The sequence below is a fragment of the Priapulus caudatus genome, unplaced genomic scaffold (genome assembly GCF_000485595.1).
Source record: "Priapulus caudatus unplaced genomic scaffold, Priapulus_caudatus-5.0.1 Scaffold450, whole genome shotgun sequence".
NCBI lineage: Eukaryota > Metazoa > Priapulida > Priapulimorpha > Priapulimorphida > Priapulidae > Priapulus > Priapulus caudatus.
The window spans coordinates 202,137-226,309 of NW_014577511.1; the positions used below are offsets into that span (position 1 = coordinate 202,137).

At 42.6% G+C, this 24,173-nt stretch overlaps 2 protein-coding genes and 1 long non-coding RNA gene across 3 annotated transcripts in view; 2 read left to right on the top strand and 1 right to left on the bottom strand.

The window, feature by feature from the left end:
* Positions 1–6,347, top strand: part of LOC106810541 (putative ammonium transporter 1) — a 13,475-nt gene extending 7,128 nt beyond the window's left edge. The window contains exons 4-11 of the mRNA XM_014813921.1: positions 423–557; positions 1,438–1,548; positions 1,877–1,999; positions 2,569–2,710; positions 3,702–3,796; positions 4,038–4,164; positions 4,786–4,923; positions 5,231–6,347. Of these exons, the coding sequence (XP_014669407.1) occupies positions 423–557; positions 1,438–1,548; positions 1,877–1,999; positions 2,569–2,710; positions 3,702–3,796; positions 4,038–4,164; positions 4,786–4,923; positions 5,231–5,463 (1,104 nt within the window). The 3' untranslated portion in view covers positions 5,464–6,347. The remainder of the gene's footprint in view (positions 1–422; positions 558–1,437; positions 1,549–1,876; positions 2,000–2,568; positions 2,711–3,701; positions 3,797–4,037; positions 4,165–4,785; positions 4,924–5,230) is intronic.
* Positions 6,348–8,519: 2,172 nt separating this feature from the next.
* LOC106810545 (putative ammonium transporter 1) lies at positions 8,520–22,004 on the top strand. The gene is made up of 11 exons (XM_014813924.1): positions 8,520–8,826; positions 12,721–12,810; positions 13,168–13,395; positions 13,683–13,780; positions 16,401–16,511; positions 18,922–19,044; positions 19,550–19,691; positions 20,246–20,340; positions 20,579–20,705; positions 21,242–21,379; positions 21,706–22,004. Exons 1-11 carry the CDS (start codon positions 8,619–8,621, stop codon positions 21,936–21,938), a joined length of 1,593 nt encoding a protein of 530 aa, XP_014669410.1. The 5' UTR covers positions 8,520–8,618; the 3' UTR covers positions 21,939–22,004.
* Positions 22,005–22,399: 395 nt separating this feature from the next.
* LOC106810547 lies at positions 22,400–23,888 on the bottom strand. The gene is made up of 3 exons (XR_001394034.1): positions 23,861–23,888; positions 23,412–23,486; positions 22,400–23,132 (listed from the first exon to the last, which is right to left on the bottom strand). It is a non-coding gene; the product is annotated as an uncharacterized LOC106810547 (long non-coding RNA).
* Between the last annotated feature and the right edge of the window lie 285 nt (positions 23,889–24,173).

The window sequence follows — 24,173 nt, forward strand, 5'->3', positions numbered from 1 at the left end:
ATATACATATACATATACATATACATATACATATACATATACATATACATATACATATACATATACATATACATATATATATACATACACATATACATATACATATACATATACATATACATACACATATACATATACATATAAACATATACATATACAAACACGCGCGCACACACACACGCGCGCGCACACCACACACACACACACACACACACACACACACACACACACACACACACACACACACACACACACACACACACACACGCACACCCACACATATATATTATTATCTTGATATTATATTTATTGAATGTTTTTTAACCTGAATTTTACCTGCGAGCGTGCTGTTCATTTCGCGACACCGATGCTGTTATATACATGCCTCATCACTCAATCCGTGTATGTTGGGCCCCGTGCAGGACTTTGCAGGTAGTGCAGTGGTACACATACTCGGAGGCACGTGTGCATTCGTCGGCGCTTGTTTCCTCGGACCGCGCGTGGGCAAGATTGACATTGACGGTCATGTGCAACAGATCAAAGGTCACTCCGTTCCAGTAAGTGTCCGCTCGCCCTCCCCCCTCGCCCCCTCCCTCCGTCCTCGTGGACGTGTCTCACATCCCAAGAACTCGGGGATGTTCAATGTTGATGTTATGGCGTTACACCTGTCGGTTTTTTTTCCGCTGTGGCAAACCTGTTATAGTTATAGCCTTAGGGTATTGTAAGCGAGTGACACTATATATACTACTATACCTGACAAATGCTTCTTTGGCATCGATGGGTGGGCGAATAATCATTTTCGGCGAAGGTATGTTTGACAACGAAATAACCAACTTTTAATTGCATATGATTATAAATATACACAAAAGGCAAATAATGTGCAAATCAGACAAAATGCAATTATCAATAAAATATAGGTATCATAAAATAATCAAGGGCAGGGAAATAACGCATAAGGACAAATAGACGTTTCGCGAAATAAAACTATCGCCTATTTTAGCCGTGTTATGTGACGGCATAGGCATTTTCCATAATTGTTCCAAGATGGTCGTAAATAAATCCAATAGGTCAACTAACCAAAGGGGCGATAACCACAGGCACTTGGGACAGAGTCAGTAAAAACTGAAAATAATATGAACGCACATTCACAAATACTACCTCTCAATCACATTTCCACTGTTGTGTCACTGTATATAAACTTTATTTCACAAAAACTAATGCAGAACGCTCCCGCACTCGCCGCTGCGAGTGTGCTGTGTCGCCAAACTTGCGAGTCACGTCAAACTTGTTGTGTTGTTGTGTCAACTCTTAAGATTAATTCACGTGCCCGCGGCTCACGTGTTCTTTGGTACAAAAGAAAACCTTGGATGGAACCTCGATCTGTGGAAAGACCACAGAGTGCGGTAAGTTGTTAAGTGTCGTCTTGTTGTTTTGCAGCTTGCTGCGTTGGGCGGGTTCATTCTGCTACTTGGTTTTCTGGCGTTCAACGGCGGGTCGCAGGCTAGTATTTCGCAGCAAGGCGACGGTGAGGCAGTAGCAATATCAATGGTAAATATAGTGAGCAAATATCAAAATCAGACCGTATCTCATCACCCACGCCACTAGTATATTATGCACGTTTAATTTGATGATCAAAAAATACAAGTTTAAAAATGTAATGTGTGTGTATGTGTGTGTGTGTGTGAGCGTGCGTGCGTGCGTGCTCGTGCGTGCGTGCGTGCGTGTGCGTGCGTGTGTGTATTTATTTACTTATCTATTTACTTATTTATGTACTTGTTCTTTTTTTCAGCAAGTTACTCTGCATGCAAAATGCGCTTCTGGTGGTCTCAACTGGTCATCAAATGTACATATGTTAAATCGTATCCCTTAATTACAGATGAACACGGTAATCAGCGGAAGCTTCGGAGCGTTTACGGGTCTCGTCATTAATAAGATTGGATTTCTCGGTAATCGTCAGTGGAGCCTGTTGATCACACTGAACGCCGCTCTGACTGGCATGGTAGGCACTACTACTTATACTTATAGACACGCCTCCTATTTGACTCTCAAACATCCCATATTGTATTGCCTTAGGGGCTTAGGCCTTAACGCGCTCGCAGCCCGTAGCAATACGAAAATAGCATTCGTTGTATTGTTGATTTATAGTCGGCCGTATGGTAGACTGTTGCGACTGTAGGTATTAGAGAGTATTAGAAATAGAACTTGATGTGTGTCGCAGAGATGATAGGTCAGAAAGCGCAGCAACGCAACACGATCAACAAGCACCACGCGCAGATAACGCGCTAGAAACGCACGTAACATCACGCTCACAACATCATCAACAACAACAACAACATCAATGCCGCGTCATCGTCATCATCAGCAGCAGCAGCAGCAGCAACACCAACAACAACGAGAACAATAGAAACAGCAACAACAGCAACAACAACAACAACAACAACAACAACAACAACAACAACAACATCAACATCAACAGTGGCAGCAGTGGCAGCAGTTCAACTAATTACTTTCCTCGCGGTTCCTTCCGATGTTGTTCACTACAGCATAATCAGCATTCTTGCTTTACAGGTGAGCGTATGTGCCGGATGCAACGTTTACTACCCGTGGGCTGCGGCTGTTGTCGGGGCTATAGGTGGCGCGGCGTTCGTTTGCTGGAGTAACCTGATCAGTAAGGTATTCTTAGTCGACGACCCTCTGGATGCTACGGCAGGTTAGTATATCGTTGACATAGATGCATCGAAGCCATGCTCTTGTATAGTATGCGGCATAGAATATATCAAGACCCCATAGTACAGTCTATTATTATTATTACTATTATTATTATCACTATTATTATCACTATATTAAGAATTGAATTTCAGGAGCTGAAAAATAGTATTTCAGCCGTTTTCGGCCGAGTGGCAATATTAAAGCTAGGTAGCCATGTACTTCAGCTGTGCACCATTAGAGTTATAACATATGTTGTCCGGCGTTTTAAAAAAATATCGCGAATTTACTAATCGACACCACATTTGTGCCTGAAAAACAGTCGCGCAGTCGAATGGGGGCCATACATTAAAAGAATTCGTTTTAAATTACCAGTAACCATCCACCCATCTCCATGTGCATGTCATTGACACACACGATAGCCAGCCTAAATAATGCAGCCTCAAAACATCGCGTCAGCTTTAGTGCACGAGCTGCGGGCACTCCGATTGGTCGGCCGATGACGCGTCACATCCTCTAACCTAACAGGGTTATGAACCGGTAGTGATTTAATAGTGGTCACGTGTCATATGTTATTATGGATTCTTAATTTTTATATATAATATATTTGATATGAACTCGTGTTCTTTAACGCGGCTTCTGCGCACGAATATCGAGTTTGATTCGTTTGTATATTTATATTACTGACGTAGGATCATGGAGTTTATAAGGTTGGACCGGGATAACATATTGTTTTTTCGATCATGAGCTGTATAATAATAATGATAGCTGTAGTTACTTCAGCGTTTTGCCACAGAAAATACCAAAAGCTGTTGTTTAATGACGTACCCGTATCGCATGGACGCAGGCTAAAGTAGCATGAACGCTGCACATACTTATTAATCCAATGTCTTATCATCAGTACATACTTTAAGTAATTAAATAATAGGTAAATAATTAATAATTAATATCTTATATGCATTTTAGCTAGTAATCTTACGGTGATTGTCTCGCAGTTCACCTGGGTGGCGGAATGTGGGGCATATTAGCAGCTCCGATACTCTCTAGAGACACTGGCATCGTATTCCAATGGAGCACACATTCCTTCTACGTAAGTCACACTGCGCGATGGCGTCGTATACTTAAGTCCGCACTAGCGCGTATTTAGCCCGGGATAGCGTGTACGCGCTGCAAAAATTTAGCGCGCGCTTGGCCCGGACTAAGTTGATGAAGGATCAAATTTGCAGTCTGTATATGCGGGAGTTTTAATCGACTAACGTCGATTTTACGACAAACGTCAAAATTAACGACGGGGAACGACGACTAACGTCAGCTGTTTGGTTTATACGTAGCAACTGGCATGGAACATCGTAGGTCTGCTCGCTATCGCCGGCTGGACCGCCGTTTGGTCGATATTCATGTTTGGTGGCCTGAAATGTATGGGAATTCTACGAGTTTCACGGGAGATCGAATCGAAAGGTAAATATATACCGCTCCCATGGCAACGCGGTAAACACGCGCTTCGCAAAATAGAGCACCAGCACTTAACTAATTTAGTTACGTTAGGCGACTGTTCCTTAACGTCGTAACCTCATAATGTTTGGTATTTAAAGTCCACGGGATAACATCGAAGACAGAGTGAGATGAAGTTGATTAAATCGATAGAACAACACAGCGAATTGCAGTAGAAAAATCTTCAATTTTACAATCCACCAAAGAAGGAAGAGAATTCCAATACGGAATAAATGACAGAAACGAGAGAGCTATAAAATTCCTTCCCTGTACTACTTTCACGTGTGTGTGCGCGCGGTCATGCGTGCGTGCGTGTGTGCGTATGTGCGCGCGTGTGTGCGTGCATAATTGCGTCTGTGCGCACTTATGTATTCGCATATGTCCGTGTGCGCGAACGTGCGTGTGACCGCGGGTGCGTGAGCGGCATTTGCTCTCGTTCTATAGCTATTAATTCTGCTATTATTGCTACAGAGATATATATGACAATATATATATATATATATATATATATATATATATATATATATATATATATATATGAGATATATATTGACAATATGACAATAAAAATCGTCATCTATTTCACAGGATTGGATATTCCGAAGCACGGCGAAGCAGCCTACCCCGTGGAGGCGTACGGACACGGCTGGGGAGAACGAGGAGATGCTCTCAAAGCTCTTGCCGCAAAGTGTTTAAAAAATATGAATATGAATTCCTTCAGTTTAGGTACGAAAATGAAAAAGAAAATGTGCGGGCGTGCGTGCGTGCGTGCGTGAGTGCATGCGTGTATACGTGGGGATGTGTGGTTGTATGCGTATGTTTAGGGGGTAATTACTAGCTGGGTGCTATGGCGCAGCAATGCCATTTACTATAAAGCATAGTCGTTGCTGATATGCCAAGCTTGCAGCATCGCAATATCAGTTATGCACATATAGCGCGGACACTATGAGGAATGGCAACTGTAATATCACACATCCCATTGCAGCCACATTACACCATCTATAAAACCTAATCTATTCGGACCGAATTTCAGTTACTGGACCTAAGGCTTACATCGATCTACAATCCAACTGCGAAAACCCAGAGGTGCAGAAGAGAAGAAAGAGCTTGGATGATCTAGACGACATCTACGTTCCTGGCGGGTACTCAGCGGAGAACGGAGGTTCGGTTAACCTCGGCTACATATCGAATAGCAGCGACCCCTACCGACGCAACAACACGCGCATCATTGATGTCGATGTCGACGATGGCGATACTCGTTTCTAGGAGGTGCCAGCAGCTTCGCGACAGATTCCACGCTGCGGACGAAAAAGGAAAAGCTGACGTGCATCGGCTAATGTTCGATTAAATGATTGATTGAGATTGGGGACGGCCTGCGTAATACTTAGACCATCTCCGTCTTAGAACCGCTGGTGAGGATGGTGGCTTGACATTGAATCACGTCATACAATATTATGCGTTTTATTGATGGAGGTTATAAGATATAGATGGAAATATCAATATATTAGTAAGGTGACGCTACTCGTCCACCACTATATCGTGTGTCGGCAGTATAGGATAAAGTGTGTTCAACCCCGAAGCAATATATTGCGTTATACAGTAGAGATTTGAATGTAGTATAAGTGTGTACTCATGTGCAGAAATATCTAACGTTTACAACGTTAGACTAATATACATAATATATATAATATATATATATATATATATATATATATATATATATATATATATATATATATATATATATATAAACTAATATATAGCGTTTATAATCAGTCTCCCCGTAGCAGAAGTGTATGATGAATCATGTGTTTCTATCGGTTCTTTCTAGAAGTAGGTAATATAAGAAACGATAACTAAACCACCGCTTATAATCCACGAAATGCACTGGAATTGCGAACATCTCAAAGACGTCGAGTTTAGTTTAAAATTGTCGGTGTTTCTAATTGTTGTTTCGTATATATATTTTTAGTAGTGCCTATGATCAGGTGCCAAGTATTGTCTCGTGTGTCATATTCATATATACATATACATATATTCCTAGTTACTTTGTAGTAATTCCTAGTAACGATTGTATTTCTATTGCGCTTTTACGAAATTCGAGTTGAGCTTGCTCCTTGAAATTAACAAAATAAACTGTGAAAAATAAATTATACGCCTAGTGCATTTTATTTGTTACACTTTATTCCGCTTAAAGCATTTATGCAGACATATACGCATAGGTCAGAATTTTGCGGCTATACACGTTCTACAATCGTGGTGAACAGAACAGTATACTCGATTATTATTTCGTATTTCGATATGATATAAATGGATGACGCACGGTCTAGCCTGGTCTTAGGAGTGATCTAACCAAACATATTCAGACATTAGACAAACCTACTACGCGGGTTCACACAGGAAAGTGTGCTCCCCCATTTAAAAAAACAGCAAGAATATTGTAGAGATGGATAAATTCCAGTTACTAATATTCTAAATATGAGGATTTTTTTTTTTTTTAAACGTGTTGTATGAAAATTGATTTCCCGGAAAGGTTTCGGTGCGGCGGGGTGTAAATGTATTTTTACGAAAAGATAATTCTAGTACAGATTACCAGTGTAATACTACATTAACATGCCTCAAAATATCGAAACTAGGCACAAACTGCCGCCGGTGTTCAGACATTTCTTTACCATTTAGGGCCTATAATAACAAAATACGCCGTCGCCGTGAGGGCATCGCGAGAGAAACGAGTTTGCGAGAGTAGTACACAACTCTTTTTCTCGAAGAAATTCTCGCAAGATGGCAGCCGCAATGTGGCGAATCTTTCGGCGCTGCTTGCGACCACAGAAATAAAATAGTATTCTATTCTATTTCTGTCTTCTATTCTTTTCTATTCTATTCTATGGTTTCTTTCTATTCAATGGTTTCTATGGTTTCTATGGTTTCTATGGTTTCTATGGTTTCTATGGTTCTATTCTTTCTATGGTTTCTTTCTATTCTATGGTTTCTTTTCTATTCAATTCTATGTTTTCTATTCTATTCTTTTCTATTCTTTTCTATTCTATTCTAGTCTTCTATTCTATTTCTGTGCTTGCGACCCTGACATCTATGGTGGTGAACAACAGTAGAGGGCGTCCATAGGCAGCAGGCCTGAATAAGCATCGAACAGAAATTAATTAAAAATACTCACACTGTTACTTAGCTTACACAACATATACTTTATTCATGTTAAATAACTACAGATTCATGCTCTATGCTCCGCTCGAAACTTTTGCCAGCTCTATGATGCGAATTTCTGCAAAGGTGGCTGAACACATTTGCGACGTGGATTCAGAGGATGGCATTGTAATTTCTCAAAAAAAAAGAAGCTGATTTATGGGAATTTTTTCGTAAGTATGGCCGCATATAGGAAATGATTTCCCAGTGTGATACCTACACGCGTGATCGGATTGCTGCATGAAGCAGGGTGGTGCTGCTGCAGAGAAGGATGTGGAGGCGGCAGGAAGAAGAGGAGGCGTAAATGATGGCTAAGGGAGGAGATAGAGGAAGAGGTAGAGGAGGAGGTAGAAGAGGAGGTAGAAAAGAAGGTAGAGGAGGAGGTAGAAGAAGAGGCGTAAATGCTGGTTGATGGAGGAGGTAGAGGAGGAGGTAGAAGAGGAGGCGTAAATGCAAGTTCATTGAGGCGGTAGATGAGGAGGCGTAAATGCTGGGTGAGGGAGGAGGTAGATCAAGAGGTAGAAGTGGAGGCGTAAATGCTGGTTTAGGAGGAAGTAGAAGTGGAGGCGTAAATGCTGTTTCAGGGAGGAGGTAGAGGAGGAGGCGTAAATGCCGGTTCAGGGAGGAGGTAGGGGAGAAAGGAGAAGGTGGCGGAAGAGAGTAAACGTAGAAGTAGAAGAAGAAGGGTCAAAGTGATGAAGGAGAAAGGGGTAGGTAAAGGAGGAGAGGAGAAGGTGGTACATAAAGGAGGAGGCGGAGGGAGAGGGAGGAAGTAGAGGTAAACACGAGAAGGTCGTAGGAGGGGCCGTTAGAGGAGGAGGGAGAAGGTGCCTGAGCACAGACGAAGGTCTAATTAAGTCTACTGCTCGTGACCAGTTTTACAGTGACCTATTTTCCGTGTCACCAATCATCTTGCGGCCGATTTTTCGTGTGATGTGCTTTCCTTTGGCATGTTCGTCGTGTCGCTACTTTCCCTGTAGGAAATTTGGTCGGATTCAGGTTTGATACATTCCCTCCCCCTCCCCACCAGTAGCCGACACCAGGTCACAGACCGGCAGCGAGCCAGCCAACTCGCTGGAGCGTGTTCGCCGAGTTACCGAGAGCTAGCTTTCTTTCCTATTCATGTTTCCCCCACGCGCGTCGCGGCAAGCGCTGCGCTCCACTCGATCCCAAGCACTCCGCCGATCGCCGTTCACTCGAAGAGCAGACACGCGAAGACGACGATGGCGGAGACAACGACGTCACCGCTGTGGATGGAGCTTCCCGATGCGACGGTGTTTGTGAACGATACGCATGTTTACATCAGCGCCTATCAGCTCCGGCGGCTGGAGGATCAGCTCCAGCGGCTGGAGGATCTCGCCGACCATGTGAGCCATCTCGATAAAAATATGGATCAGTTCTTCCTGCTGGTCAACGCTGCCTTCATATTCTGTAAGTTATTGTCTCTGTAAATTTCTTCTTCTAGTGAACGCAATGCGCAATGCAATGTCATGCATCAATGCGAATCAAAGCGCATTGAAAGTTCGGTGTGTCAACGGTATTACAAATTGGAAATTACTGTTGTTTGTATAACATGGACTTGTCTGAGGGCGACGACTTAATTGCTCATAATGACGACTTATAAATGACGACTTAGGCGGGGCTATTCCAATGGATTTACTATGAGAGAAAATCGGGACTTTGACTTCCATGACGACTTATGCGAGTTTTACTGTATTACATAGTATTAGTAGAGTAGAGAAACATCAACACTTTGATAGTAAATACATTGCGTGTTTATTTAGCATTATTGTTCTTTATTGCGATGCTCCAAGTGGCTGTTGTAGTGCACTGTAGGGAGGAAAATTACTTACTTTGCATAACCGAGAAGAAGATTATGCTTTCCAGCCCAATCTGTTAACTTTTGCTTTCCTCCTTCCTTCATTTGCGGGAAACCGGTACATTACCATTGTTTCCGATCGGTTGGTACGTCCATAAGCACAACAGCCCGTCATATTTCTGTTGAACGCGTGTAATCGTGAGCTCGTGTGATCGAGGCAAAAGGTTGAAAGCGTGTTTCGTCGCTCACTGACGTCACAGTTTCGACTGTACAAAATTTAATTAATTTAAAAAAAATAGGGTTAGGGTTATTTTTTAGAGTTAGAGTTAGGGTTAGGGTAAGGGTTAGAGTCACAATGCACCTTAAAACAGGGGGTTTGAGTCCGTACGGACGTGACGTCACTGAGCGACGAAACAAGCCTTCAACCTTTTGCGGGATCGAGCGGGATACAAGATGGCGTACGTGAACCACGTGACCAAGAAAAAGTGGCGCCCCCATTGTCGCAACTCTCTTTCTATATACGGCTCTGGCACAAACGCGTGACGGCTCGTTCCCAGGTAGCGTGTGTCACGACAGGGCGTGCGAGTCCCATTTATCTTTCTCTCTCCCGCCTGTCCCGGCGGCAGGCAGGTGTAATGTCTGTGGGATGATTAGGCTAGATTGGGACGGATACACTTGGACACAAAAACACTACGTCTAAGCAGCAGGTTTAGCCATATTGAAAGAGGGTTTATTACAATAGGTGGCGCTGTATCAAAACAACATAACATCGGTACGATCTATCTACTATCTAAAATCTACTATCTACTATTTACTATCTACTATCTACTATCTAAAATGTGTGTTTTTTATAGAAAATACATCAGAAAACTTACTTATCTACTGATGATGAACAAAAACAAATATTTACAAATTGGCGTTTGTTCTCTTGTTTTGAAGGTTTGTTGCGTCAAAGCAAATCAAAGCAGCCAATCAGAGGAACCCGTGTAGGACGTTTACGCATTTGCGGTACGGAAAAAAATAGACGCGTACAGGCTAATACATTATGCCGGTGTACAGTGTAGACCTCAATATCTTACAATTCTCCCCCAAAGAAACGGAAAGTGCAAAAAAACGGTTAGCAATGTTACCTATATGATATTAAGTTTTGAATATAAATTATTTGATCTTTCTATATGTACCGATTCCGAATTCTCGTGGCTTCCCGGCGTTCACTCATTGTGCCACTTGCCTTTCGGACACTTTTCCCTTCAAATCAGGTTTAATCAAGTCAAACCGCGCTTACTCAGGTTTCGCTTCAGAAATAACTGTGTAGGACTAACACCTGTCGTTGCATGAGGTGCGTTTCTGTAGTACATCATAAAATTGTCCAATTTCAGTTGCTTGTCATCCTTATCAAACTTGGCAGTTTTCAACGCGTTCTTGAACGATTGCACGAATCGCTCAGCGAGGCCATTAGTGGCGGGATGATAGAGTGCAGAATTAACCTGCGTTATGCCATTATTTCGCAGAAACGTCGCAAATTCCGAAGACTTAAATTGCGGTTCATTGTCAGATACTAGCGTTTTACAAATTCCGTACCGTACAAATCCGTACCGTACCGTACCGTGCAAATACGCTTCTGAGTAAAGTAATCGTTTTAGCAGACAAAGTGTCTTTCGTCGCCAACACCTCTGGCCACTTAGAGTGTGCGTCAATAATCACTAGGTACATAATACCATCAATTGGTCCTGCGTAATCAATGTGAATGCGATCGAAAACTCCTTCCGGCTATTCCCATGGGTGTAACTGTAACCACAGACTAACGGATACACAGACTGGACACATCGTATACCCTGCTTGTTAAGCGTTTCGATGGTGCTGCCCCTGGCAAATGAAGCGGCCAACTACTCAATGTATCACTGATGACATCAGCTGGCAATCACTGCGGTTATTGCAGTGCGGGAAATTGTTCCAATTCAAGAAAGAAAAACCCAGATATAGCGTTTTTTATGTTTCCCACAGAGCATTTTAGGTACTTGATTTAAACTGAGGTCTGTAAATCACCCGTGGGTGGTTTTATATTATGACAACTTCTCAATGACATTGATCAGCTTGGACTTGTCGGTACATGGCAGCATGGAATCACTCGGTGCAAAAAATGCTATTGGGGTCATAGTAAAATCAAAATTGCCAATTGCATGTTTTTGGTCAATATTTCGGCTAGACCTGGCCAGAACCATCAATCGCCCATAGAGATCTCTGGTTTTCTTAAGGTCAACAGTCTTATCCCGAACCTTGACAGCACTCTTCTGGTCACCAGACATGTACATGAGATTTTTCTCTTTCTCGACTGGAGCACAAATGCTGACATCCCCATTGATCCGCTCTGTTACATAATCTTTGTACAACTTCTGCTCAATGTTGTCTATGTTTAAGATATATGAAATATACTGCTCAGGAATATAGGCATGGGTTATGAGGTTGTAGATGGTATGGTCATCCTCAACGACAAAAGGGACTCAATGACTCAAAAGGCATTCTTGATTTTGTAGATTGTAGTGTGCTCTCGCTTGACAACATTTGGAGCAAAGTCATTATGCTCTCTAACCGTGCCTGATTTTAGAACGAACTGTGTCTTGTAGTTACTAGCTAGACATGAGAGTTCTGGAGCTGTCCGGAAAAACCGTTGCCTTGCAATTAGCATCATTTGAGATACCAATCGGGCCATTGTGAACCTTCATTAGTAAGTTCAGCTGCTCACAACCATTGTCTGGATCTATGGACACGAGTGGGATGTCACTTTTGGTCACGGATATGCTGCCTGACTCAAGTTCTCTCCATGTTTCTGGGTGGTTGGTCTGAAGAGCATACATATCTGATATGTATCTTGGCCAGAGTTGCATCCTTTCTCTCACGTCTTCCTTATCCACCGCACGAAGTGTAGCGGAGAGTATTGTTTTGGGCTCGTTTATATATATATATATATATATATATATATATATAATATAATATATTATATATATATAAGTGTGTGGTGTGTGTGTGTGTGTGTGTGTGTGTGTGTGTTGTGTGTGTGTGTGTGTTGTGTGTCCGCTACGATATCTTTATAACGCATAAGAGGTAGACACTTCAACTTTGTCCAAGTGGGCATCTTTTGAGGCGGTAGAATCCTATTGATTCTGAGTTCCTGACCTAAGGTAAGGTCACAGGGTCATTAAGTATATTCCAAAGCTGGGTCATAGCGGAAGGACCGTACCATTGCTAACGCGGGGCGGGGGTTCCAGGCGATATTTCCAGGTGTGTTGTTTGTGGCAGAGTGTGTTCTGATATCGAGTTATTTCACTGCGCTCTAGAGTAGCGTTCTGATATCACACGTGTAGTGATCGCGTGTGCGGAGGATTCGCACTCCCCGAGTACCTTCTTTCTAGTTGTGCTTGTAGCCATGTGCAGTGACTAAACGAAGGTGAGGCGCTCAGGGGGGAATCTCTAGCATCCTTTCTCTCACGTCTTCCTTATGCTTTTAGTCATGCAGTGCGGATTCGCCTTCGTAGAGTGCGGTGCCGTGAGGAGCAAGAACACCACGAACATTCTTATCCAGAACATGCTGGATATATGTAAGACGTTTCCCGCCTACGCGACTAATATTAACCGTCATCTTATCTTATCGTTATTTATATAACAGCGGGGTTCCTTTTTATTATTTTATTTTAGAAATAATGAGTAAAATGACGATTTAATTTAACGTTCATAACATTAATGTCTGCGGCATTTGTTTTCTGGCATTGACTGTGGGACGGGGGATCCATGGCCCTGACATTTATTCATTTATTGAGTTATTAAGTTATTAAGTTATTAAGTAATGAATTTATAAATTTATGAATTTATGAATTTATAAATTTATGAATTTATATATATATATATATAAATTATATATATATAACTCGCCTGTCGTGCGTTACGGTATCTTGCAGCTGTAGCCGGCGTCGCTTACTGGGCCATCGGCTTTCCCCTGGCGCACGGCGACGGCAACGCGTTCGTCGGCGTGAAGTACTGGTTCAGTTACGATATGCCGAGGCATTTGTTCGCCGATTGGTTCTTCCACTTCGTATTTGCGGCCACCGCCGCGAGCATTGTGTCGGGAGCGGTCGCCGAGCGATGTGAATTCGTGGCGTACCTTGTCTACAGCTTTCTCGTCACCGGTGAGTGAGCAGGTATGCGACTGGCTGTTATAACTGCTACCTAGAGTCACAGACACCTATTATACAACAGCAACCGCTACAACGTTAATTGGGGCGAGATTAGCATTTTATTGCTGCGCTTTTCGTTGACTGGTTGTAGCGTGAATGAAGCTCGTTCCCTTTCTCTACTCACCCCAAGACAGTCTTTCCCATCTCTCAATTTCTTTCTTATAACGTAATATTTTTACAGATTGCGTCGATAAACCCCTATATAATATCCGTGATTTACGTCATTGTACTTTCTAAAGGTCTCGTAAACCCAATAGTGACACATTGGGCGTGGTCAGAACATGGTTGGCTCTATCAAGGAATTAGCGATTCCAACGGAGTTAATGTCTCATTCCAGGTATGTTAAGATAAGTCGCAATAATTTCCTTATACGTTTATGATAAAATCATTGGTATGACTGTATACATATACATATACATATACATTATATACATATACATATACATATACATATACATTACATTACATATACATATACATATACATATACATATACATATACATATACATATACATATACATATACATATACTATATCATATACATATACATATACATATACATATACCATATACATATACATATACATATACATATACATATACAATATAACAATCATCTACATATACATTAACATATACATATACATATACATATACATATACATTACATATACATATACATAATACATATACATAACATATACATATACATATACATATACATATACATATCAATATACATAACATATAACATATACATATACATATACATATACATAATACATATACATATACTATACATATACATGTCACAGCGCGCGCCACACGCGAGCACACACACATGTGCATACACGCACCGCGCACACACGCACACACACCTACTGCACACACACGCGCGCGCAACACACGCGCGCGCGCACAACACGCGCGCAGCGCACGGACCACACACCACACAACGCACACACACACACACACACACACATACACACACACACACCACATACACACACCACACAACACCACACACACACCACACACACACACACACACACAACCACACACACACCCACACACACACCCCACACAACAAACCCAGCGCGCGCACAATTCGTGATACGCATATTATATTTATTGAATATTTTTTTAACCTGAATTTTACCTGCGAGCGTGCTGTTCATTTCGCGACCACCGATGTTGTTATATACCTGCCTCATCACTCGATACGATAAGTCGCAATAATTTTCCTATACTTCTAGGATAAATTGATGGTATGACTATATACATCCACACACACGCGCGCGCACACGCGAGCACACACACACACATACACACACACACACACACACACACACACACACACACACACCAACACAGAACACACACACACATACACACACACACACACACACACACACACACCACACACACACACACACACACACCACACATACACACACACACACACACACACACCACACACACACACACACACACACACACACACACACACAACAACACACACAACACATACACACACACACACGCACACACACACACACACACACACACACACACACACACACACACACACACACACACACACACATACATACATACACATACATGCGCGCGCGCACGCACGATTCATGATACGCGTATTATATTTATTTCGGAATTTTACCTGCGAGCGTGTATGTCATTTCGCGACACGATGCTGTATATACACATCCCTCAGCACTCAATCCGTGTATGTTGTGCCCCGTGCAGGATTTGCAGGTAGTGCAGTGATACACATACTCGGAGGCACGTGGCATTCGTCGGCGCTTGTTCTCTCGGACCGCGCGTGGCAGATTGACATTGACGGTCATGTACAACATATCAAAGGTCCTCCGTGCCAGATAGTTCCGCTCGCCCCTCTTCCCCTCCCTCCCGTCCTCGTGGACGTGTCTCACATCCAAGAACTCGGGATGTTCAATGTTGATGTTATCGCGTTACACCTGTCGGTTTTTTCGCTGTGGCAAACCTCGGGAGCTCCGCTTTAGGCAGTGCCTAAATCTATATATTAGCATTAGGGTATTGTAAGCGAGTGAAATGACACTACTACTATACGTGACAAATGCTATTTGGCATCGATGGGTGGGCGAAGTATCATTTTCGGTAAAGGTATGTTGACAACGAAATGAACTTTTAATTGCAATAATTATAAATATACACAATATGCAAATAATGTGTAAATTGGAAAAAATGCAATTATATGGTATTTTGTTATTAAAATATAGGTATATCATAGCATAATTAAGGGCAGGAAAATAACGCATAAGGATAAATAGACGTTTCGCGAAATGAAACTGTCGCCTATTTTAGCCGTGCTATGTGCCGCATAGACATTTTCCATAATTGTTCCAAAGTGCTCGTGAATAAATCCAACAGGTCGACTAACCAAAGGGGCGATAACACTCTAGCGCACTGTATTAAATTGGTGGAGTTATGTCAACTCTTGCGATTAATGGGGTTAGCCACGTGCCCACGACTCGCATGTTCTTTGATGCAAAAGAAAACGTTGGATGGGACCTCGATTTGTGGGAAGAGCACAGAGTGCGTCAAGGCTGGAATGCCAACTATTTCTGCTAATTCTGAGCCTTTGGATTACTTTTAGATTATTAATTATTTATTTATTTATTCTTAATATTATTATTATTATTATTATTATTATCATTATCATTATCATTATCTTTATCATCAATTATCATTATCATTATCATTATCATTATCATTATCTTATCATTATCTCTATCATTATTTATCATTATCATTATCATTATCTTTATCATTATTATTATCATTATCATTATCATTATCATTATCATCCTCATTACTATTATTATTCGTAATTATTTGTTAGAAATGATCATTAGTAAACCTCATACTGCATCATGTCGTCTTGTTGTTTTGCAGCTTGTTGCGTTGGGCGGGTTCATTCTGCTACTTGGTTTTCTGTGGGTCATCGGCGGTGCGCAGGCTAGTATTTCGCAACCAGGCGACGGGGAGGCAGTGGCAACAGCAATGGTAAATATAGTTAGCAAATATCAAAATCAGACCGTATCTCATCACCCACGCCACTAGTAGGCTTATGCACGTTTAATGATCAAAGAATACAAGTCCTAAATTATTACGTAATATATATATATATAATATATATGTGTGTGGTGTGTGTGTGTGTGTGGTGTGTGTGTGTGCGTGCGTGCGTGCGTGCGTGCGTGCGTGCGTGCGTGCGTGCGTGCGTGAGTGCGTGTGCGTGTGCGTGTGTGCGTGCCTGCATGCGCGCGTGTGTGTGTATTTATTTAATTATTTATTTACTTATTTATGTATTTATTTTTTTACTTACTTACTTACTTATATAGTAGTGTATAATATAATATGTTAGCGTATTATACGTGTGTACCCACTGGGACCCACAGCAAGTTACTCTGCAAGCAAAATGCGCTGTTGGCCGTCTTAACTGGGTGTTGCTATCCCCCGCCTAACGCTTGAACTATCCGCCGCGGGTGTTACGCTTGACTGCGTTCGCTACACTGACGCCTGTAAGCGAAAGCAGCCTAAACAGTTCGCAAATTTCATTATCGAATAAACGCAGAACGAGGCTAAGCAGGCCTAGACTGGTACCTGTTTGCCACCTTCACTCTGGCAAGTGTCCTTCGCTACACTGACGAAGTTAGTGTAGCGTGTGGAATTGTCGACCGAGTACCAGTCTAAAACAAGCCGCAAATCCGCCCCAGGCATATATTTATTATGGTGGTAATCTAGTTAATGGCTTTATCAGGAGTTATAAACTATTATAAATATAGTTATTGCAGTTGAAATGTAGATGGAAATGACGTCAAGCAAAGAACTGCGCGCTGATTGGCCGGTCTGGCTCAGGCAGCAGCCGCGCACTTTCATATAGTAAGAGATTAGGGTTTGTCTATATTCAGGCCGGTACAGGAGATAATGTGCCATATTTATCACGTAGTTGTGTTTATAACCAATCAATGTAATCGCGTGTTCGTGACGTCACTTCCAGCGTGAAGAAGAACAGAGGAGGAGAGAAGGTGGGTGCAGAAGGAAGAGAAGAGAAGCTGGTGGAGAAGGAGGAAGGGGAGAAGGGAGAAGGTGGTGGAGAAAGAGGAGGGGAGAAGCTGGTGGAGAAGGAGGAGGGGAGAAGGGAGAAGGTGGTGGGAGGGGAAGAAGCTAGTGGAGAAGGAGGGAGAAGCTGATGGAGAAGGAGGAAGGGAGAAGGGAGAAGTGGTGGAGAAGGAGGAGGTGGTGGAGAAGGTGGTGGTGAAGTGGTGGAGAAGGGAGAAGGTGTGGCCAGGGAGAAGGGCACCTCCCTGCCACCTTCTCCACCACCTCCTCCTTCTCCACCACCTCCTCCACCAGCTCTCCCTCCTCCTTCTTCCACCAGCTTCTCCCCCTCCTCCACCACCTTCTCCCTTCTCCCCTCCTCTTCTTCCCACCAGCTTTCTCCCTCCTTCTCACCGCGATTACATCTGATTGGTTATAACAACAAACCACGTGACAAAATATGCAAATTATCTCCTGTACCGGCCTGAATATAGACATCGCTAACCATAACACTAAACATATTTAGTGCATCACGTGATAAATCGTTGAAATTCTATTGATAACGTCGCAGGCACTATATGAAGGCAATAGTGCCCGCCTCAGCGGCACTATTACTTGCGCCGACGCATTGTTTATTATAACGCATTGTGTTTACGTCACGAATCTCCTGCGTCTGGGCGCCACGCAAGAGTTTCGAATTAATGACGATTGTGTTTGTGTCGAGCGTTTTGTTACATCGAATGCACCGGCAAATTAGGGAGTATAAAGAAGTATATAAGCATGAAAAGTAGATTGCATCACAGGCACTTGAAGCGTTTCAACTGTAAACACCCGCCGCCGCCATTGCGCGCACACTGACACATAAATATGTGTCACACTGACACATAAATATATGACTATATATTTATGTGTCCGTGTGCGCGCAATGGCGGCGGCGTGTGTTTACAGTTGAAACGCTTCAAGTGCCTGTGGATTGCATAGTCATGTGATGCACTAAAAACATTAATGCCTGTTGTTGGGGTACTATGCCGTCATAGTGTTGCTGAGGGAAGGTATAGTGCCCGAGCGGTAGCTCGGAGCGCTATATATAGGTGATGTGATCCACAATAATTAATCTATGGTGTGGGGACAGATATCATGATGCAAAAACCCTAACCCTAACCCTAACTCAAACCCTATTCCTAACCCTAACCCTAACCCTAACCTATTCCTAATCCTAACCCTAACCCTAACCCTGACCCTAACCCTAATCCTAACACTATCCTAACACTAGTGCTGCCACGTTGCGGTAACCTCCCTCCACGCCCGGGGGATAGCATTACCCGTCTCAACTGGTCATCAACTGCACATGTTAAATCGTATCCCTTAATCACAGGTGAACACTGTAATCGGCGGAAGCTTCGGATCGTTCACGAGCCTCGTCATTAATAAGATTGGATTTCTCGGTAATCGTCAGTGGAGCCTGTTGATCACACTGAACGGCGCTCTGACTGGCATGGTAGGCAGTGACATCAACTTCGCCTCTTCTCAGAGACTCACACTACTTATACTTATAGACACGCCTTCTATTTGACTCCCAAACATCCCATTGTATTGCCTTAGGCCGCAGCCCGTAGCCCGTAGCAATACGAAAATAGCATTCGTTGTATTGTTTATTTATAGTCGGCCGTATGGTTGACTGTTTTGACTGTAGGTATTATAGAGTATTAGAAATAGAACTTGATGTGTGTCGCAGAGATGATAGGTCAGAAAGCGCAGCAACGCAACACGATCAACAAGCACCACGCGCAGATAACGCGTTAGAAACGCACGTAACATCACGCTCACAACATCATCAACAACAACAACAACATCAATGACGCGTCATCGTCATCATCAGCAGCAGCAACAACAACAACAACAACAACAACAACAACAACGAGAACCACAAAAACAACAACAACAACAACAACAACAACAACAACAACAACAATAACAACAAAATCAGCATTCTTGCTTTACAGGTGAGCGTATGTGCCGGATGCAACGTTTACTACCCGTGGGCTGCGGCCGTTGTCGGGGCTATAGGTGGCGTGTCGTTCGTTTGCTGGAGTAACCTGATCAGTAAGGTATTCTTAGTCGACGACCCACTGGATGCTACGGCAGGTTAGTATATCGTTGACATAGACGCATCGAAGCCATGCTCTTGTATAGTATGCGGCACAGAATATATCAAGACCCCATAGTACTATTATTATTATTACTATTATTATTATCACTATTATTATCGCTATTATTATTATTATTATTATTATTGTTATTATATGTTATTATGGATTATTAATGGTTATATTAAATATATTTGATATGACCTCGTGTTCTTTAACGCGGCTTCTGCGCACGAATATCGAGTTCGATTCGTTTGTATATTTATTTTACTGACGTGGGATCATGGAGTTTATAAGGTGGGGCCGGGATAACATATTGCTTTTTCGATCATGAGCTGTATAATAATAATGATAGCTGTAGTTACTTCAGCGTTTTGCCACAGAAAATACTAAAAGCTGCTGTTTAATGACGTACCCGTATCGCATGGACGCAGGCTAAAGTGGCATGAACGCTGCGCATACTTATTAATCCAATGTCTTATCATCAGTACATACTTTAAGTAATTAAATAGATGCATTTTAGCTAGTAATCTTACGGTGATTGTCTCGCAGTTCACCTGGGTGGCGGAATGTGGGGATTATTAGCAGCTCCGATACTCTCTAGAGACACTGGCATCGTATTCCAATGGAGCACACATTCCTTCTACGTAAGTCACACTGCGCGATGGCGTCTTACTTAAGTCCGCACTAGCGCGTATTTAGCCCGGGATAGCGTGTACGCGCTGCAAAAATTTAGCGCGCGCTTGACCCGGACTAGTCTGATGAAGGATCAAATTTGCAGTCTGTATATGCGGGGTTTTAAACGACTAACGTCAGTTTTACGACAAACGTCAAAATTAACGACGGGGAACAACGACTAACGTCAGATGTTTGGTATATACGTAGCAACTGGCATGGAACATCGTAGGTCTGCTCGCTATCGCCGGCTGGACCGCCGTTTGGTCGATATTCATGTTTGGTGGCCTGAAATACATGGGAATTCTACGAGTTTCACGGGAGATCGAATCGAGAGGTAAATATATACCGCTGTCATGGCAACGCGGTAAACACGCGCCTCGCAAAATAGAACACCAGCACTTAATTAACTTAGTTACGTTGGACGACTGTTCCTTAACGTCGTAACCTCATAATATTTGGTCTTTAAAGTCCACGGGAAGACAGAGTGCGACGAAGTTGATTAAATCGATAGAACAACACTGCGAATTGCAGTAGAAAAAGCTTCAATTTTACAATTCACCAAAGAAGGAAGAGAATTCCAATACGGAATAAATGACCGAAACGAGAGAGCTATAAAATTCCTTCCCTGTACTACTTCCGCGTATGTGTGTGTGCGCGCGGTCATGCGTGCGTGCGTATGTGCGTATGTGCGCGCGCGTGTGCGTGCATAATTGCATCTGTGCGCACTTGTGTATTCGCATATATGTCCGTGTGCGCAAACGTGCGTGTGACCGCGGGTGCGTGAGCGGCATTTGCTCTCGTTCTATAGCTATTAATCCTGCTATTATTGCTACAGAGATATGACAATACAAATCGTCATCTATTTTACAGGATTGGATATTCCGACGCACGGCGAAGCAGCCTACCCTGTGGAGGCGTACGGACACGGCTGGGGAGAACGAGGAGATGCTCTCAAAGCTCTTGCTGCGAAGTGTTGCAAAAATATGAAAATTAATTCCTTCAGTCTAGGTACAAAAATGAAAAAGAAAATGTGTGCGGGCGTGCGGGCGTGCGTGCGGGCGTGCGCGCTTGCGTGAGTGAGTGCACGCGTCTGTCTATACGTGGGGATGTGTGGTTGTATGCGTATGTTTAAGGGGTAATTACTAGCTAGGTGCTATGACGCAGCAATGCCATTTATAGTCGTTGCTGATATTCCAAGCTTACAGCATCGCAATATCAGTTATGCACATATAGCGCGGACACTATGAGGAATGACAACTGTAATATCACACATTCCATCGTAGCCACATTACACTATCTATAAACCCTATAGAGATTTTCGGACCGAATTTCAGTCACTGGACCTGAGGCTTACATCGATGCACGATCCAACTGCGAAAACCCAGAGGTGCAGAAGAGAATGAATAGCTTGGATGATCTAGACGACATCTACGTTCCTGGCGGGTACTCAGCGGAGAACGGAGGTTCGGTTAATCTCGGCTACATATCGAATAGCAGCGACCCCTACCGACGCAACAACACGCGCATCATTGATGTCGATGTCGACGATGGCGATACTCGTTTATAAGAGGTGCCAGCAGCTTCGCGACAGATTCCACGTTGCGGACGAAAAAGGAAAAGACGACGTGCATCGGCTATTACCATCCTCACCAGCGGTTCTAAGACGGAGATGGTCTAAGTATTACGCAGGCCGTCCCCAATCTCAATCAATCATTTAATCGAACGTCTTGACATTGAATCACGTCATACAATATTATGCGTTTTATAATGTATATAAGAGAGAGGGAGGGAGAGATAGATCGATAGATAGAGAAATCTCGATACATTAGTAAGGTCACGCTACTCGTCCACCACCAAGTAATTAGGAATATATCAAGAGCTATAGGTATTATTAGCTCTTGAATATATGCATGTATATGTAGGTACATGTACACGACACACGATGTAAAACGATTGTATTTCTATTGCGCTGTTACGAAATTTGAGTTGAGCTTGCTCCTTGAAATAAACAAAACAAACGATGAAAAATAAATTATACGCCTACTGTATTTTATTTGTGACACTTTATTCCGCGTAAAGCATTTACGCAGACATACGCATAGCCGGCTATACACGTTCTACAATCGTGGTGGACAGAACAGTATACTCACTTATTATTTCGTAATTGAACATGAAATAAATGGACGGGGCACGGTCTAGCCTGGTCTTAGGAGTGATCTAACCAAACATATTCAGACAATAGACAAACCTACTACGCGTGTATACACAAGAAAGTACTTGAAAAGCCCCCATTTAAAAAAACAGCAAGCTTATTGTTGAGATGGATAAATTTTTGTTACTAATATGCTAAATATAAGGATTTTATAAAAGAAACGTGTTATATGAAAATTGATTTCTCGGAAAGGGTTCGGTGCGGCGGAGTGTAAATGTATTTTTACGAGAAGATAATTCTAGTGCAGAATACCAGTGTACTACTACATTAACTTGATTTAATTTATACGTATCGTTGTGTGTAAGTCTTGGTAGCATATTGAGGCAATGCAGCCAGAAACTGTGGCTATGCTAGGCATAAGCTATAGCTGTGGCATTAAAAAGGAAATACATTGAACGATGAAATAGTCCAAAGGGCATTTCTCTTAGGTTACAGTCCACAGCTTGTGCACAAGCTAGCTTTCGTTTCACTTAAATCTGCATTCCAAACCAGGCACGGGTAGCATTCCTTTGCATTCGACGTCCTTGATCAAATGAGTCATTTCATGGCCTGTCAATGAGACATTGCTGAGTGATAACACATAACAAAATGTTTAATCAACGAATTGGTTACGAATACAACTGATTTTGCTAGTGTTAAAAGCATTATGGTCATCTCCGCAAATACGACAAAATAGCCACGACGCCTCTCTTGGTTATTGTTGCTAGGTTGGCCACGCTAGCCAGATATACGCACGCATTTCACGGTGCACGCCGAATTGTCGACTGTTTCTGCGTTACATACTAATTTTCGTGAAATCACTGGGATCGTATACTTGGTGCAACTTACATATTGGATCCATCATCATCTCCTCCGCCAGCTCCATTCTAACAGAAGGGCTCGGATAGTAGATTATTGACATGACTGAAAGTAGGGCAATATAGGATATCGGCAAAATCAATTCGGCCAAATCTAGTTTAGTAAATTCTTAATATATCATTGCTAACAGTATAGTACTATATATATACTATAATATGTATAGAACATATATATTGCTATATATATTATTATATAATATTATAGTATATATATTAGATGCGTGTGTGTGTGCTGCGTCTGTGTGTGTACGTGCGCTGCGTGTCGTGGGTCTTGGTACGCACGCGTGCGTGCGTGCTGCCGTGCTAACACAACGCGACATCTAGAGTATCGTAACATTGTCATTTGGGAGTAATTAGATAACCATGGTGATCATTGAGAATTTCATTTGCCAGGTAGATAAATTTATGCCGCGCGCTTACGGGCATCGCCGAGGGTCCATATTAGGCAAGAGGTAGCGGCCTATGACTGCCTCCCGCTCGCTGTTTTGGCCAGAACGCGTTTCTAACTTCGCTGAATTTTCTTAAATGTGGCGTACCAAGGTCTGAGGTCTGGGATCATGCATGGTGATCGTAGAGCAATCTCGTAGTAAGGCTGAAAATGAGCTCACATCACGGATAGCTGGTAAGATAACCTCAGTATCGACACCTGTAATTGCATGATGACGCATGTTCTGTAAATCTCGCCGTAACATTCGGCTAAACGAATAAACATGCGAAGTCACTCAAGGAGTCA

Coding starts and splice junctions, on each gene's coding strand:
- LOC106810545 (XM_014813924.1), top strand. CDS start 8,619: ATGGCGGAGACAACGACGTCACCGCTGTGGATGGAGCTTCCCGATGCG. Junction 13,396..13,682: donor CTACAGCTTTCTCGTCACCG/GTGAGTGAGCAG, acceptor TACTTTCTAAAG/GTCTCGTAAACCCAATAGTG. Junction 19,045..19,549: donor ACGGCGCTCTGACTGGCATG/GTAGGCAGTGAC, acceptor CTTGCTTTACAG/GTGAGCGTATGTGCCGGATG.